This window comes from Semicossyphus pulcher, unplaced genomic scaffold (assembly GCF_022749685.1).
Source record: "Semicossyphus pulcher isolate SPU_LCO1_2020_fin unplaced genomic scaffold, fSemPul1.0.p SCAF_14, whole genome shotgun sequence".
In the NCBI taxonomy this organism is placed as follows: Eukaryota; Metazoa; Chordata; class Actinopteri; order Labriformes; family Labridae; genus Semicossyphus; species Semicossyphus pulcher.
The window spans coordinates 4,002,783-4,021,598 of NW_027211648.1; the positions used below are offsets into that span (position 1 = coordinate 4,002,783).

The following is an 18,816-nucleotide window of genomic DNA, read 5'->3' on the forward strand; positions in this document are numbered from 1 at the left end:
AAGCATTGAAAGAGTGAGTGCACGCGGTCGGACGGTCACCTCCATGTTTGTTCCTTCATGTCTCTGCAGGCTGCTCTTTGAACCTGATCAGCCTCAGATAGTCCCGGTCGATCCCTCAGAGAGCATCAGAAAGGAAAGCTGCTCCATGAAATAACTTCATCAGGCTGGAAAAACACCAACTGCAGGACTTCAAGGACAAAAAGCCCCGATTCCTGCTGCCATGGGTCCGCTTCAGGAGTGCGTTCACACCGCGCGGACTTCATGATGTTTCAGAGGAGCAGAAGAAGAAGAAGCAGCAGATTTATTAACTGAAGGAAAAACACTTTAAAGAACCAGAGATGTTGAACTTAAACTGTTTTATAACGTGCGTTTTATTTTTTATTTCCAATTGTCAGAGTATAAATGTGACTGACCACAGTGGACATGGTTTTCTAGAGAATATTTTACGCTTTTATGGTGAAAATAAATCAATTTCTACGGAGAATCTGGAGGATTTACTGCAGATCATTTCAGCCAGACGACCCAAGTCTATAACAGCGGAGAATCCACTGGAAAACCACGAGGTAAGAGCATAAACTACATACATTTATTACTATTTTTAACTTTTATTGTGATTATTGACAGAGCTACACGAAATTTAAGAGGCTTATACCTGCTTTCTTACAGTAAGGAATATTTGATATACCCAGTTATTACGGTTAATTTATTAAAAGAAAATGAACTTAACAATTAACTTAGGTAATTTTCCACTTATTACATTGTTATTGGCTTTATATAGTAAAATATACTGTATTAAAAGCCTAAAACATTTAGTATTATGTCTGTCTAACTAGCACTCTAGCACTTGTAATTAAATTATTATGCCTTTTTCGACCAAATATGTGTAATTTAGGAACATTTTATGCAAATTTTTGTCTAAATGTATATATATTTTCACTATTTCTTTATTGCATATATAGATGAAAAAGCATTTCTGTGTTTCATTAAGTTATAAAATGACACTTTATTTACATGTAACAGTGTAAGATTGTTTTACCTTCACTTTACTCTTTTCTGCTTTACAGTAGTCTATGATTATGCTTACTTGATGCCTGTTTTATCCCCGGCCAATAATACCTATAACTAAACTTTACTTATGCACCTTTTTTAGATACAAATATATTTTAAAACATATGAAAGAAAGCAGGTGTGAGAAGCAGGAACCTTAACAACAGCGGGAAGGATTTTAGAGACAGAAGATTTAAAACAAATAAAGAAGATGTTTATTAAGGTCTTTGTGTCCCCTTTGTGTCCCCTCAGTGTCCCTCTGTGGAGCAGATCCTGTCCCACTTTGGCTTCAGTAATGTCAGCGAGCTGACTGTGGGACATCTGGGAAGGATCTGCCCCGCTGTGTTGACCCAGGTGCTGCTGCCCTCCTGCCCCTTCACCGCCCCCGATCCTGTGCCGCCTCTCGACTACACTGGTGAGTTGCTTCATCGTGTTAAACGCTGGTTTATTTGTTAGGCCCCCCTGCAACCCAAATAATTCACAGTTCATGGGGGTTTGTTGCCTTTGATTGGAGCTTTCATCCACACTGACACCAGTTAGAGATTGTTACTCCAGCACTGTGAAAAGGGACGCTCCTTTAATTCACTGTTGCCTCCATTTGCCTGTAAACCCTAAAAAAGAAGAGGCTGAAGTTTCATGTGATTCAGCAGTGATATTACAGGTTTAAATCCGTCCTCAGAGCTGTCAGAGGTCTTCACTTCAGCCTGTCTCTTAATCTTTGTGGTCTCTTTTATTATAAACTGTCTGCTGCTGCACAAAACCCCCAAAACAAACTGTTTAAGGTGAACAGTTTGTCTTTTTAAGCTTTTTTCTTGGTTTCTTGCTTCTTCATCCATTGAAGAAAGCAAACGATACGAAAGCTGCTCATGAAATTATCACATTTTTTTGAGGACTATATTTAGTCTTTTGTTTTTTCCTGAAAGGGTCCTTACATAAACTCTAAAAACTACGTAAAATGTAGAAATATGGTAAGTTAATGCTCTTACTTAGAAAAATATCTAAATAGATTTTAAAAAGTATGAAAAAAAAGAAATGTTTAATCCCCATAAATTCCCTGTTTTTCCTTGTTTTTTTGCACATATTCTTCACTTAAAACCTTTATTGTACAAATGTCAAATACAAAGACCAAATCTGTTCTTCAAAATATGAGTAGTGTTTAAACTGAGAAAGACTTTCCTCCAACCCTTACCCATCTTGTATTATCAGGAAGAGACAGAGAAGAAAACACACACATGCGAAAAATAAAATAAAAGTATTCCTGGTACTTCTTGATGTTGCCGATAAGAATAAACTTTATTAACATAATATTGTTGGACAGAAACAATTAAAATCCAGCCAAAAAATAAGGATATGAAAAAGGACAGTAGAACTGAAACAGCTTTAGTTGACATAATCTCACAAGTCCTTGTTGCCTGGATTTATTTCTATTTGTCTGCATTTTGAGGACAATATTTAAGACTGTTTTCTCAGCTGTTGTTTCCAAGGTCAAGCCCGGAATGTCAATGTCAACTTTAACTCCAACATGAAGGAGAGAGGGCCTTAAAGTGCTCAGAGGACCTGTTGGCTACAGCACGAGTCAGATGGTTAAGTTACTAGGGGATGTTTGATGTCACTGAACAATCTCCTTGCTTCCATTAACATTTAAAAACCCACTTATTTACCTTCATTGCTCTATCATTTCAATACTCTGTAACTTGTGTGTAAAAAGTTGCAATATAAATAAAGTTTTACTTACTTTTTTTTATGAGAAATGAGAAATCTTTATATAAACATTTGCATGAAACTGATTAAACTCGAATCTGTCTGATACAATCAAAGCACCACAACTTGAACAACACAATGAGGACGATCATTAGTTGGCTTCCTTTGGTTTCCTTCCTCAAAATAAGCTCCAGTTCAAGCGACTTTAACATTAAAAATATTATTTTACATTAATGCAGCAATACTAACAATCTAATAGTAGATTATAAAATAGTATAGCAGCCATCGGGGACATTCTTACTTTTTTCTCCCTCTTTTTAATGTAGTATTTTTACAGTGTTGTATTAGTACTTTTACTTCAGTAAAAAACGTCGGAATACTGCTCCAGCACTGCTGATCTCTAACAAACCCAGTCCCCTCATGTGTCCTTGCACAAGCCAGGTTTTTTGCAGAGCAGTCGATGATTTTTTCCATGGCTAATGAACTCGTAAGGCCCCTTTGTTGTAAAGATTGTTGAGTTGAAATTTTGATCCTCAGGTGCTAATCTGGACGTTTGACCTCATGGCCGCCAGATAGAGTAAAAATCTCCATCTTATCCTGTGGCGATCCACAATGTCCTGGATTGACTCACAGAGCGGCTGACCTCTCTGATTCATTCATGTTGACACAGTTACAGCCAACTGTGACTGTTGTTCAGCGTGTTGTTCGTGATGCATGCTGGTTCTTCACCGGCCAGAATTTCTCCTGTTGTGTGTTCTGTTTTTTAAACCTTTGTTTGGAAATGAAATGTCTGGTCAATAACTGGTTTTGCCCCACAAAGCAACATCAAAATAGACACTTTAATTATGTTGTTATTATGTTACTGTAAACAAATTCAGTCATCTTATAATTTCAGGAGATAAATCAGCTCTAAAGTTTCTGTCACACTAGAAACCATCTTGTCCATGGCTCATTAACGCTTAAGTTGCTGCATGGGAAAACTTGTCTCATCCCAAGTTCACAGGCTCTTTCTTTTTTTTTGAGGCATCTTCAGAGTTTAAATTGCAAAAGTATGAAGACAGACTGACGTTGAAAATGCAGTTTGAATGATAAAAATTCGATCTGACACTGTGGAAATATCAAACGTTTTTGAGGGCCTAAGTTTCGAGTTTAGTATTCTGTGTGCTGTCGGTCCAGTTTCTGACATGTTTATTCAGGGAAACATACATTAAACATCAAACATTCGACATATGAAAAAACATTGCTTTAAAAGATGTCCTTAATGTGTCATATTAAGAGAATATTACAACATAACAACATAGTTTTACCCCCAGACGGAGTAGCTCAGTCTTTGCTAGCTTGCTAGCTAGGGGGCTAATTCAACAATCCATACAGCGTTCATTAGCCACTAACTACACAAGCTACTTCCAATGCTAATATTTACTTTTACTACAAGTAGATACATTTTGCATAATAGGAGCTGGTTTCATTCAAATGTCAGTGTTGAACTAATGCTAAATTTACTTATATGTATCTGTCTGGTGCTTGCTAAGATAGCTCGCTATTAGCCTAAAAGGTAATTCACCGCAGCTCAGAGTTACGTGTGTAACAGCAATTTAAGAACAATTTCTAACAAAAAGAAGAATTTCCACTATAATATTTTCAGGTAAACATCCCTGAGCCATCTTTTTAAACGTTTCTCCATGTTCTTCTCCTCCATGCACACATGCAAATTCCTCGACAAAAACAACAAAAAATCTACCAAATGCAAATCAAAATCTAAGTTTTAATGTGTTAATATCTTAATTTTTTTTTATCTGTCTATCTAATTTGCGTATTAACTAGGACTATGTCCCATTGCACTAATAAATAACTTAAATATAATCGTAGTTTAGACTTGAATTGGACCAAACAAGTACCAAAACAATGGATAACCCCTTATATGGCCACCAGCAGATGTCTTTAAATCTTCTACAGCCATTTAAATTTTTTAAAATTTTGTTTCTGGTTAGACTAATAAGAATTGGTTGAAAAAATGGAGCATCAATACTAAGTGATACTAAATTAACTCAAAAGCAGTATCACTAATAAATAACTAAAATGCACTGGCCTTATAAACTTAATGTGGCTAAAACAGTAGATGACCTCCAATAGGTCAACAGGTTGCAGAAACTTCCCAGCAACAAGAATGAGGCAATGAAGATGTCAACAACACTTAGAGGAGGACACGTTCACATTAAAATGTCAACTATATGTCTGTCTGCCCTGACAGTGTGGGGTTATGGGTTTCTGGCGGTCACTGTGATCAACTTGGCGTCCCTGCTCGGCCTCCTGCTGATCCCCTTCACCAAGAAGTCTTATTTCCCCAAAGTGCTGACCTACTTCATTGCCCTCGCCATCGGGACGCTCTTCTCCAACGCTGTCCTCCAGCTCATACCAGAGGTTTGTATAAGGTGGATTTTGTAAAAATGGAGGTCAAGATAAAGTGGTACACTAACATGCCACTGTCCCTCTGTTGATCCACAGGCCCTGGGTTTTGATCCCAAATCGGATAACTATGTGGCGAATGCAGTTGGAATATTTGGAGGGTTTTATGTCCTTTTCTTCATGGAGAAGATTCTGAAAATGTCTCTCCGGGTCGAGCATGAGGTAAGATAACAGTGTAATAAGTGCGTTTATTATTGCATAAGTGCCATAATTTATTCCAGCTCTATAACTGGCAGTGAACAGCCCTGGTTTATTGGCTAATTTGGAAACTATTTACAGACTACGTGCATTATCTATTAATATTTTAATTACTTTACACAAAGACATGGATTACAGATTATGACCTTCAATATAGTGAGCACAAGATCTCCCGGGAAGATATATGGTTAGTAATGTTAATGGGACCAGAAGATACAGAGTTAATCAGCTGCATTTATGTAAGAGAGAGAGAGAGAGAGAGAGAGACACACACACAGAGAGACAGAGAAGCTCGGTGTGTCAGATCCCCTGCAAGCTAATCTAAAGCTAACACTAGCAGCTGGTTAGATTAGCTTTGATTAACCGTCTATAAACTACAACGTGTCTTTTTCCAAACAGTTAACAGGTAACGTTTAATTTAGACCTCTTGTTTTGACCTTTAATTTAGTCATGGTAGATTTACAGAGCAGGTACAGCATGCTCTTTTTAGCCATGCTAGCAGAGTTTTTCCAGGGTTGATAGCGTGGTCCTTCTCTTTGGTCCTTGCTAATTTATCTTTACAACTTTTGGATGGATTACGTTGAAACTCATGTACAGAGAATCGTGGTCCCCAGAGTATAAATCCTGCTTAGTTTGGTTATCCCTTGGGGTTTCTTTAGCGCAACCATGCGGTTGTGGTTTTAAGCGAACATCTATTGGATGGATCCGATGAAAATTGGTTCACACATTCATGTGCCCCTCAGGACGAATTGTGATAAATTTGGTGATCTCTTTCCTTTTTATTGAGCTTCATCATCAGGTCTTAATTTCAAATGTACAATACTTTGGTTGTTAAGCTAATGTCCTATCATTCTGAGCTTTACTTTGCTAATGATAGCGAATGTTAGCTTGCTACCAAGCAGAGCTGTGACTCAGAGGTTGAGCTGGTTACCCTACAAACACGTTTGTCAGTGTTTATGGGCAAGACACTAAATTGTGAATGCAAATGTGCTTAGAATATGATTAGATTAGAACTTGATTGGCTAGCACTTAGCATAACAGCCTTTGCTGTATATGGTGTTTGTGAAAGGTTGAATGCTAACATGTAGCGCTTTTTTTACCATCTAAATTAGGATAGTGAACATGGCCTACTTTATACATGCTAAGTATAAGCACGTTAGCACGGTCATGGTGAGCAGGTTTGTATGCTGATGTTAGCATACCTATGCTGGTGTTAGCATACCTATTTAGCTTCAGACACCGCCTCTTTAAACTTTAAAGTCGAGCTGATACGGCATTTCGAGAGTATCTAGCTTCCGTATCGTGACGTATTTCCGAGTGAAACAGGACGTGCAGGCGGGACATATCATTGGAGGGATTTGACTTGATCGTTGAGAAGAGGGCGTAGACAGACGTTCTCCACAGCGCAGTAGCTAGCTAACTGACCGAGCGTTCTTGGTGCTCTGCGGCTAAATGTTGCAGATTGATTGGTTGAAATTGTTTGGTGCTAACTTACATAAGCACGCGTGAAATTTAGTTTTACCGGAAGAAAAAATGATCTGATTTTGATATAAGAATACGAAGAAATGTATTTTCTGTATTTTTTTGGCCTATATTGTCAAATAGATGCACAATATTACCGGGGATGTGATCTAAAAGGATTAAAATGACATTTTTCATTTCACCTCGACTTTAATACAGACACAGGATCACGGTAAAAGAAAAGACAATATACAGAATAAACTACATACAAGAGCACAATAAAAGTTTTTGGTCTAAAATGGAAAATATGCTGAAATTAATGTCTTATAAGGAGGCAACTGTAGCAGCGTCTCCATAGCTGGGATTGTTAGCATGTAGTACAACATCTGATGTTGACGTCACTTGCACACCAGTCTCTGTTTGCTGGTTTTCTTGTAGATTGTAGTGCAACATTTTATTCCATGATCATTCAGTAGCATTAAGTGCTAATTCACATGGTTAAAAAAAATGTGTTGGGTGTGTTCTCGGGGTCCAATGTACTACAACTCCAAATCAACTTACTCATACTATGACCTTTCAAAGTGCTTTCTGTTCTCGGAAATCTTTCCTCCATAGGTCAAATGTTCAGTGTATTTTTCCCTGAGTCACTACATCTAACTCCACCTATGGCTTACCGGGAAGTGATGTGACACTCATTGAACCCAACGACCTCAAATTTGCGGGCAAGACAGTTTTCTTGACTTTGGACGTTGATATCGCCGCAGTGCCTGTACGGATTTTTACTATTCAAACTGCATTTAAAATCGCATTTTAATCTTTTGCAATTTGAACCGTAAACATAGCCCATACCAATCTTTTACAATGTTAGGGAAAATAGGACCCTTGAAGCACAGAGATGACCCCCTTTTATATCCCAACTTATTAACCTACATGGTGTTTCTGTTTCTTCATCTGTTGATTTTCTCTTGTCTTTAGCATGGCCACAGCCACTTCACTCCTTCAGAGGCAACTCAGGAAAACTCCCTCCAAAATGGAGACATACTGGAGAAAAAGGACTCCATCGTTTTGTCCAGCATCAACACAATCGCCACAGACAAGAGCAGCCCGATCCCAGAACCAAACGAGACACTTTCTGTGGTAAAGTTTCAATCTAACGTCATGTTTCCATCTCTTAGGATTTATTAACTCTGACCCCTGCCCTGCAAACATGTCATATTAACCTACTCAGCAATCAACCTTGTATTTAATCACCTGTATCTAATGAGTAGCTCATTCTTAAGCTTCTAAATACAGTGATAGAGATACAGCACACTATCACAGAAACACCTGACAGGTATTAATCATGTACTGTAAATGCATGACTGTGTTTTAAACATCTTATCAGTTGGTATCAGGTGTGAATTACAGTAGGTGTCATGCAGAGAGGGAAATTGTGCAATCGTATGCAGTGTTTAAAAGTATGTCTAAATAAGGCGAAAAGGACCAGGAAGTGATAGATATATATATATAAGCTCAAATGTTTCTGCTTGAGAGTAATTTATTGAGCTGTTATCAGTGACACAGGGTGACTAGAGCTGCTGTTAATATTTAACAGTTTAATCTCTCATCTCATATGGAGGAGTCTGGCTTTAAAGGGAACAAAATACCAAACAAACAGACATGTCGGCTGTCACAGGGGGACGGAGCAGAAGCTGAAGGCCTTTAGATCCGTTCCCCTCCTGGTAAATGCAGGAATTGTCTGGCTCGAGCACAAAGACCCCTTGTTTATCCGTGGCTAATAAAAGGGGCGTTTTGTCACTGCAGAGTATCTTGAAGCACGGCCCAAAGGCTCTGTTTATGTCCGCGTGTTCTCAAGTTTCCATTTAAAAACACTTAATCCTTTATATTTGTAATTGAGAGTTCGGCTGCAAATGTTGCTCGTTCATTTAAGAGAAAATATGTCCCCCTTCTCCCCATTTAAAGCAGGAGAGCCTATGGTGGCCTGAGACATGCACAAGGCCCCCTCTAAAGCCAATGTTTGGTTTGTTTCTTCACTGAAAAGAAACTCAAGGAAATTATATCACGTATAATCATATAGTATAATTTTATCTGATTTTAAAACTCCTGAATATGGATGCTAGTTTTTGACCTTATAAATGTAGCATTGGTTGGGCTATAATCCTCAACTTTACCTTGTGTTAGGTGTTAATTAGGAAAAGTTTGCATGCTAATGTGCTAATTTGATATAAGGCAATTTTTAGTTTAGCCTCAGAGCTGCTAGCACGTCTTGAAATATACTTTTAAATACAGCAGTGCAAGTTTATATAGCGTCTTCCAACTACAGTGATCCAATTGTGTATCCTCTAGTTTTCTTGTATTGGTGGTACAATTCTAACAAGGTAGCAAAAAGTTCAACTTTGCCCCTAATTTTCTGGGTGATCTGAACTTTAGGTTTTACACATAGACATATAGGCATGTTCTTTTTGGCTCCCTGAATCCACGTGTCATTGTTTACATATGACCCTCCTTTGGTATAATCAATCAGTAGCACGAGTCTGTGTTTAACCTGTTCCTTCCCTCCTCCAGGACGTGCAGGTGTCCGGTGTGATGTGTCACTGGCTGCGTGGTCAGCACATCTCCAACATAAAGACCGTGGCGTGGATGATCACTCTGAGCGACGCGCTGCACAACTTCATCGATGGTCTCGCCATCGGTGCTTCTTTCACTGTTTCTGTGCTGACCGGGTTCAGTACGTCCACAGCCATTGTGTGTGAGGAGTTTCCCCATGAGCTGGGTAAGTCTTTTATCCTTAAATACGTAAGGAAGTTGGTCATCCTAAATTTGATCATATCATAGCTCAAATACCGGGAACCAAATGTTCCCAAAGATACCAAATATTTCGGGCTGAATTTGAGAGGACTTATGTATAGAATGAGAATTACTAGAAACACCACAAACATGCTTATACAGAATATTTAAAGCAATTAAAGGGGAAATTAAACAGGAAAACAGGATTAAGGGGTTTAAAGCAGGTTATATCTTTTCATTCAAACTAAAGGACCCTTAGGAATCTGTGATCTCTACTGACCTCTGCTGACATCCTGCTGAATTACACCAAAACTTTTATTCTCTCCTGTTTTGTACTTTATTTACAAAGAAGCTACAAAGTAAAAACCCCTCTACTTAAATCCAATCAAACAGTCATTTAAAAAAAACAACTCAGAGGTGTTAAATCAACCGTGATGTAACTTTTGAGCCTGTATTTTGTTTGTGCTATTTTTGCTTTATATATGTAAATAACACTGACAATATAAATAAGAAATTCAATATAACAACATTTTAAGGCATTACAGGTTATGCATTACATTGTACACGTGCTTTTATTCTTCTGATCACTGAACAACAACAATATAAAAAGATGTTTCAAATAATCGATTAAAGATGTAAGGTGTGAAAATCTATTGCTTCAGTTTAAAAGGGGTAAATATTTAATATAAAATGTAATAAGGTAACAAAATAAAAGCAGTAATAAGAAGTAAAAATAAAGCTAATATGCTTTGAACTAACATCTGTTCTACTGAATACAGAAACAAAGTTGTGGCTCACTGAAAAGTGACTCTGATTTTGCACTTTAAAACTCAACCTTAAATGTATCTGGCTGAATGATGTACAGAATATTAAAGTTATGCCACAAGTTTTTTAAAACCTAAACCTGCTGGATGCTTCACCAGAACAATAATACATCTACCTTTGTTTGTTATATTACAAACTATCTTACGAAGCGAAATGACACCAAGTGCTTTCAAAATGAAGTCCAAACTGCTTCTTAGACTTCTAATTTTTGCCCATTGTTGTAAAAAGTGTTTTCTTCCGTCTGCAGGTGACTTTGTGATCCTGCTGAACGCTGGTATGAGCGTCCCACAAGCCATTTTCTTCAACCTGCTGTCGGCCGTCTCGTGTTACATCGGCCTCGTGTTTGGCATCCTGCTCGGGAGCAACTTTGCCCCAAACGCAATCTTTGCCATCGCAGGAGGAATGTTCCTGTACATCGCACTGGCAGACATGGTGGGTTAGATTACACCACCTGAGGACATGCCACATGTGCAGAATGCTGTTATTTTGTAGCAAATCCATCAGTTATCCTTTAGTAGGATTGTATACACTCAATCAATGCCTACTTAATTAGGTACACTTATACAAGCTCATGTGGTCCACATAAATTAGCAGAATAAACAGACGTTATTTCTACCTTTGCAAATAGCAGTTTGCAGAGGTGTGACTGCATTACACTGAGAGCTCTTCCTCCTGTTTTGTGAGCTGCTGAATATTAGAAACACCTTTCAATGAAATGTATTCCTGCACAACACAATCACCCACTACGACCTCAATAATAAACAGGAAGTAGAATTGTCCCAGTCCTATCCAAATAGCAAAATTTGTACACGGTGTATATAAAATGATTAGCTCCTTTACAACCTTTTAGGCCAGCCTGTAAATGTATATTTTATTATAGTCATTGTGGTCACAAACTGACCAAATCACTCTTTTTGTGTATTTTTACTTCCCTTTTATTGGCCACTGCACAATAACGTAAGTGTATTTTGTGTGTAAGAGGATTATGGGAGAGACAGATATCTGATTGTCCCTTTTGTTCTCAGTTTCCAGAGATGGAAAGCATAGCACGGGAGCAGACGCGGACTTCCTCCAAGATCATCTTCTTCCTGATCCAGAACGCAGGGCTGCTCACTGGGTTTACCATCATACTGCTGATCACCATGTTCGCAGGGGAGATAAACCTGGGCTAGGAGGAAGGAGGGAGACGGAGGAACACAAACTGGAAAATACAATGAGCTGCTGTCATTTCTGCTCACTCAGCGGGGCAGGAAAGTGAATTTAAAGTGAATGTTTTGTACAAACAAAACCACATTTTTATATCTTTTGACTATCAATTTAGTGGAATGTTTACTCCATACAAAAAGGGAAAATCTTTACAATCATTTGATGTATGAACTCTAGTCAAATTTTTTTTTGTGGAGACAATAAATTATTTTTTCAGTCTTCATATTGTGTGAAATATCTTACCTTCATTGTACCTCATTGTTGCTGTAGTGTAATGTGTGTATGTGTTGTACTGATCTGCCTTTTATGGCAGAAGTGTTTGACCTCAGAGTTTTGTGACCTCTGTGACCTTCACAGGCTTCTTGTTTGACTTGTCCTTGTGTTTTTGAACATACTATGTATAAGCTGTCAGTCAGAGGCTAAATGAGGAGTACAATAACCAAAATGAAACCCCACAATCAATAAAGACCAATTAAAGAAACCTTCACCAGTGCAAATGGGAAGTTATCTACAATATATGCCCTTTTTTTAGTTATTTACTTGAACCTTTAAACTCTGTTCCTCCACTTTATTCTCTATTTTCAGTTCAATTTTCCTAAAACAACATTCTCTCATATGCTAATCAGCTGGTAAATTTCATAGGTTATCAATTTATCATAATATATTTTTATATTGTAATATATATGGAATTAAATGTAATTTAGTTTTACATTTTCTTGTGTATTAGCTATAAAGGTAAAGACAAATAGTGTAAATGTACTATTTTAATGGCATAGTAATGTGTGGCCTTCTTCTTTATAAATTGATAATTTTAAATGGCCAACCATGTATTGAAGGACAAGTGTGAGGATCATAAGTATATTTATTTGGACTTTCCTTACAGTGTTGGCCTTCTTTCCCATGAATTATTGCATGTTGGACCTGTCACTCTACAACCTGTAAACATAGAACTGGTAGCTAGGAGTCGCAAGCTCAAATGGCTTTGATTAAGGGGCAAAATGGCCAAAAAGGTTGAGAAAAGTTGTTATAAAGAAAAATATCCCTCTAGCCAAGGTAAACAGATAACAACATAATGACTGTCAGTCTGGTCAACGATAACCAGCTCCAGTCTAGCTAGTCATGTAATGATATACCATATTTGTTGGTACTTGATAGCTGATCTACCATTCATATAAACCAAATCATGCACATACACCAATGTCTGTCTATGATACCGTCTGCAAAGGGCAACCAATCCGCATTAAACAGGAAGTGTTGTACGATGCGTTTGGGTCATTCTGCAGCTCGTAATTATCTATATCCATCAAAAATACTGACCAATCCAGTGATAAAAACATTTCACAACAGATTTCTGGTTACAATTTAGCGTCAGATATATAGGAGATATTTGACAGCGAAAGTAAATGAAGTTCATGACACAATGGTTGGACTTAACCTAATGAAATTCCCATACCCGAATGAACGAAATTCGATTTTCCTATTCCCTGAATGCATCATAGTCGTTGTTAACGTTTGGTAACCCAATGACCGTTTCCTCGTAGACAATTGAAGGAAGGATGAGGCGTTTTTGACTTCTGGCAACTTCGCGGCGCTGAACCCACAAGACCCTACTGTCAGCCAGTAAGATCATACACGTAAGTTTGTTAAAGTTACTTACCCCATTTATTTATACTTATAATCTCAAAGAAATCCAAACAAAGCAGTCTAATCCTTTGCACCTTTGCGAGGCTAGCACTGATGCTACCTTGCTGTTAGCTAATCAGTGGAATTAACTGTTACCGTTTTTACGTAACCTTTAATGACATAGGTATTTTATGCTCTAAATATTCGTTTGCTTCAATGTTGAATGGGTGTGTGCTAAAGTTGGTTAATGGCTAGCAAAATTAGCACCACAAACATAACCTTTAAACCGTACTAACGAACTCTAACGTAACGTTTGAGGGTCATAGTGCTCACATGCGAAGCTGTTAATCTAATTTAAACCTGCATTTATGATTTTTTATGATGTGTTCTCTGTCTTTAAGGCACTGGTTCTTCTACGACCTATTCAGAGTGTTTCATTAACTTCCACAAAAAACAGGGGCTTCCCATAATGATTGAGATTCGTGACTATTTTGTTCAGAAAATGGGGAAAAGGGCACAGCGGAAGACTTTTCAACATTGATAACTTTGAGGAAAATAGCCACCTTTTAAAGAATAGAAGCCCTGCATTCACAAAGTTATTATATAAAAAGAATACGCATTTTATTTTGAAAGTGCGTCCCTTTCAGGCTCTTTTATTATTAATTTGTATTCGCCAAAATACTCATTATTTGGTGGTGTTTTATACTTAAAACTACAGTAATAAAATCCAGACTAATAATGATGCATTATATTTGTATAGCACCTTTCATAACCTACTTATAAAGCTCCTCTCACAACAGGAGAATATAAATAGAATCTAATAAGAGACAATAAAATAAAAGCATAAGAAAAAGAGCATAACGTTGTTGAATTTTGAAGCTTATAATTTGTTTAGCAAAGTAAGTGCGCAGTATGAAATATATGGAAGTGAAAGTAGTTTCTTAATCTGAACAAAATAGGCATATGAAAGTGCCAGTACGTCCAGTATATACCGCTCGTTTTTTATAAGTTACCAGAGCCCATAATTATTTGTCAGATTTAATAAATACATGCACCAACAACAAAAATCCAAAGGAAATGGTTGCGAGGAAATGTTTATTATCCTTATACAAAAGGCCTGTATTCATTCAAGATTAAAAAAATCACTTTATTAGCTGCAGTATTGGTAATAGGTCAATTTGTCTTCTAAAATTGTATCCGTATTGGTCTCAAAATCAGTCGGGCTCTCAAAGGGATAGGTTTAAGGACACTGTGATGCTGAAAAGAAGCAAACAAAACCAAAGGAAAATGAACATTTTAGTTATCTGTAGTACTTTGTTACCTCTCACATTCTGACTTTCTGTCCTCTCAAAAGCAGAGCCGAGCCATGGCCAGTATCCAGATCCGGAAGTATCGGGACGATGACGCTGAGGCAGTGAAGGAGACCTTCACTCTGGGGATGAGCGAGCACGTGCCTTCATCCTTCATGCATCTTCTCAAACAGCCGCCGACCCAGATGGTGCTCATGTGTACGTTCTGTGCTCTGTTGACCAGCTCCAAGTCCTTCCTTCTGCCCATCCTGACGGTAACCCTCATCATGGCCGCAGCTCGGCAGTTTGTCGTCCATGTATTCAACAAATACATCGACACCTCTCTCAAGAAGGACCTCGACAACATCACTGAGACCTACCTAAAGCAGAAGGACTCATGTTTTTGGGTGGCTGAGTGTGACGGGCGGGTGGTCGGCACGGTGGCTTGCCTCCCTAATGAGAACATTCCCGGATGCTTGGAGTTGAAACGCGCGTCTGTACGTCGCAGCCACCGCCGGATGGGCATCGCTAAAGCTCTTTGTCGAACTGTAGCTGATTTTACCCGTGACAGGGGTTATGCAGCAGTCTGTCTGTACACATCTGTGGTGCAGACAGACGCTCAAAAGCTGTATGAGCACATGGGCTACGAGAAGATCAGAGAGTTTCTTGTCCCTGAGCTTTTCGCCAAAATCATGAACTTTACTCTGATTGAGTACAGACTGGATTTACAGAGAGACAGAAAAAAGGACTGAGGGGCATTACACTGAGACGCATAAAGACAGTTCAGGGCAACAGTACCGTCCATTCAGCCAATTTCTAGGCTTCAGTATACCCAACATGCATTGCAGTTAAGGCAACAATTCACTCAGGACAGGTCAGGTGACAGTATCCACATAAGTGTTTACCCTACACACTCGCAGTAAAAGTTTGGCCATGTTTTTTGTGGATGCAAACACACACGTGTTGATAATAGAAATATCAGTTCAGTCTAGTTCAGGCGAGGAAGAGACACGAGGAGAGAGGAGTCGAGGCATTTAACAACATGAGACATCCCTGCTTCGGTGACGTCATTTAAAAGTGCAATTAAATATGATGTTTGGCACAGCTGCATCGTCTGTCTATTTTGTTACAGCCTGCTGTTTTTACGATCTCTGTCAGCAGAACAGTGTTTATGACAAGTTACTTTTAATTCAATTCACAATGTGGCATAATGTGACGCGAATGTACGGATGTCATACATGTTTATTTTTTAATCTAACACTCACACAAAAAAGAGGTACATTTATTATAAACCTCAAGCGTAACTACGTGGCACCAACAATCATGCCGACAGATATTAACTGTCCAGTGTCCGTTTTATGCACGCACGTGAGCATACAGCCGTGTGATCCAGCAGCAACAATAAATAGATAAACATTTACAGCCGACCTTTCTTTGATGGTCGGCACACAGAACTTTACTTAACATGAGATCCTGTCCGGACCTGACGGCGTGTCTGCAGATTTAAATAATTAATGAGTTACCTGCTGTGCCTTGCGCGAAAATGTTCTGTTTTGTTTCTGCTCAAAAACAGTCAATAAATAAACATCAGGCTGTGGAAACTTAAAATAAAAAGTCCACGCCTACAGCAGTCCTTATTTTGTAGGAGACAATTTGTCTTCTGGTTTTGATGAAGAAATAGCAACATGTGGACATGCTGTGGGTTAGTCTGGTGCGCACTCTGTTAAATGTGATACACGCCGCGGAGAGTACCTGCTCAGACGTCACAGGTGCCGAAAAGACTTCCGCAAAGGATACACCGGTGTGTCCTCGCTCATAGCTCCTCCGGCAAGCCTCCTCGATCCTGGATCCTCTCTCCTCGAGATGCATTTTATGAATTAAGACATCCTTCAAGATGTCTTCAAGATGGGGTTAGACTAATGGTTTGTTGAACCTCCTTTCTGAAGCAGACCCCAGAACATGCCCATACTATTTTGTAGCCTTCATCTTGTTTTCGTCGTACCAATAGGGATACATGGATTCGATTGCACTTCACTAGATTAATGACTGATGACCTGAATGATCCACATATTCATTCAGCTTTCGCCTGCTCCTCTAACATTTCCAGATTTTTCATTCTTTTGACTAAATTGTGTTTGTGAACTTTAAGTGGTCATGTCGAAAACAACATGAATGCTACAAAGATCTGTTATATTCTATTGCCCGGAGTGTTTAAACCAAACCTTGATGGCTGATTCTTGTATTTATGATTTTGTTAAAGTTTAAAGTTGTGCTGCACCAGTCCTATCCTTAAAAATACAACATTTACTGACTTTTTATCTATTTTGTTAAAAAAACACATCTTTTCTAACTAATCCAAGTCACTCTACGCATGTATCAGCTGAAACCTAATAACAAATTGCAAATGACATGAAAGCAAATTGATATGCAATACATTAATTAATAAAAGTTTCTTACAATGAACATAACACTTTCTTTCGTCCACCATATTTCTGCGCAATATGTGGTTTATTTGGCAAGTTGTATAACAAAACTTTCTACGACTTTCTGAGCTATTGTTCAGACGTGTTATTTGTACTTTGACTTTTTATCTAAAAATATAACCACATCTTCAGTTCTTTTTTCAGCTAGCGAGCTGTATTCTATTATCAGATAACCTATTGTTAGGTATCTTCCTGTGATGTGGTTTGGGAACTATTTGATGTTATTTGAAGTGTGTACAGTATTTTAAAACTGAGTTTTATTGCCTTATTTCTTTGCAACAATTGTGCAGTTGGTGGCCTAAAGGAGAGTCTGAAACCTGTTCAAAGAGGAAGAACAAGTCTATTGAGTGTCTTGAGTGAGAGGAAGCTTGTGGCCACAGGGCAAGGATCCTAGTGGGAACTGAATCAGATAGTGCTGAGTTTGTGTTATACGGATGTTCTGCCTCTGGGGTTTGTCTGTGCACCAGACTGATGCTCACAAGCTGGGAGGTTGTTGTTCTGCTTCATTACACATCAGTGAATATCTCAGTTTCATATCATGAATGAGGTTCAAAGCAGGAGTTTTGAAAGTCAACTTTCATCCTAAAATTAAATGTTGATCAAGGGTGTATTTGTGTTTATAGCTAGATGAAACAGTGAAACACAGAACTAACTCCCACTTTTTAATAAAATAATAAAAGGCATAAAACATGTTACAAAAATTTGCACAATTGCAAAACAAATTGACACAAGCTTTAATAAACAAATGTAGATACTGGAGTGCCCCAGTTGAATCACCTTTTCAAATGCACAGTTGATCTAGTTTTTTTAAAAATTGTTTTTCTGTGGTTGTTTGTGGGGTTAGGGTCTTTTTTTTATTACCCACACATGTAATTCACATAAATAAAGCTTTAAAGCTTAAAAATAAACATGGGTATTTAGGAGAGGAAGCAATTTATCACAGTATTTGCCCTTTATGTGATCATTTCTCTTCATGAAGATATATATAGATATATCTTATATAACATATACACGACAGATTGTCTGTCTGTCTGTGTTTAAACCCTGCAAGCTGTTATGTATTTACTAGTGAATGCAGAAATATACTTAACATGTTGATAGTCTGAAAAAGAGTCAAAGATATCACCGGGCTCCCCTGTTCGTGTGAGGCGGGCCGAGTCAGGCAGCAGCTCGGACACCTCAGAGCGGATGTGTCCGGTCAGACCTCCATGGATGGATGTAGCCTGTTAGGGACGAAGCTGAGCAATTAGCCGGATACAAACAGGTAAGATTTGGCGTATATATCTCATTTGTACAATGGGTGATGAATTCAAAACACATTTATACACATGTCTGAAAATATCTATGTGTGTGTGTGCTTACTAAATTTACTCGTTAAGAGGTTTTAATTGAGAAAGCCAACCGACGCTAACGGCTACTTGCTAGCAGCTGTCCAGGGAGTGTCCCACTGACAGCTGACAGCACCAAACATCAGTGTTAAAATTGATGATTTTAATACGATTCACAGCTGCTAAAATTTAATATTTTAAAATTATTACAACCAATAATGAAGTCGAAACCATTAGGAATATTTAATGAGCTTATGTCGGTGATAATGAAGGCGGTGTGGATCTAAATATCCACCACTAATGGGATGACTAGGCGCATTATTCTCGTTTAAATGAATTAATCTCAAATCCAGATTGTCTTTCGCTAATTGTTTAATCCAATTTGGTTGAACTGTCGGGAGA

The 18,816-nt window shown here is 38.2% G+C and overlaps 2 protein-coding genes across 4 annotated transcripts; both read left to right on the plus strand.

The window, feature by feature from the left end:
* Positions 1-328: 328 nt before the first annotated feature.
* On the plus strand, positions 329-11,827 carry slc39a8 (solute carrier family 39 member 8). Its single transcript, XM_069662123.1, has 9 exons — positions 329-563; positions 1,300-1,462; positions 5,000-5,169; positions 5,254-5,376; positions 7,849-8,007; positions 8,871-8,882; positions 9,439-9,646; positions 10,733-10,917; positions 11,511-11,827. Exons 1-9 carry the CDS (start codon positions 339-341, stop codon positions 11,655-11,657), a joined length of 1,392 nt encoding a protein of 463 aa, XP_069518224.1. The 5' UTR covers positions 329-338; the 3' UTR covers positions 11,658-11,827.
* A 1,408-nt stretch (positions 11,828-13,235) lies between these two features.
* LOC138591425 (probable N-acetyltransferase camello) lies at positions 13,236-17,041 on the plus strand. 3 transcript variants are annotated; one of them, XM_069662016.1, is made up of 2 exons: positions 13,236-13,325; positions 14,672-17,041. In XM_069662016.1, exon 2 carries the CDS (start codon positions 14,681-14,683, stop codon positions 15,353-15,355), a length of 675 nt encoding a protein of 224 aa, XP_069518117.1. In that variant the 5' UTR covers positions 13,236-13,325; positions 14,672-14,680; the 3' UTR covers positions 15,356-17,041. The 3 variants fall into 3 exon arrangements, with proteins under 3 accessions (XP_069518117.1, XP_069518118.1, XP_069518119.1); XM_069662017.1 differs by having other exon boundaries at positions 13,242-13,325; positions 14,669-17,041; XM_069662018.1 differs by having other exon boundaries at positions 13,242-13,311.
* Positions 17,042-18,816: the final 1,775 nt, after the last annotated feature.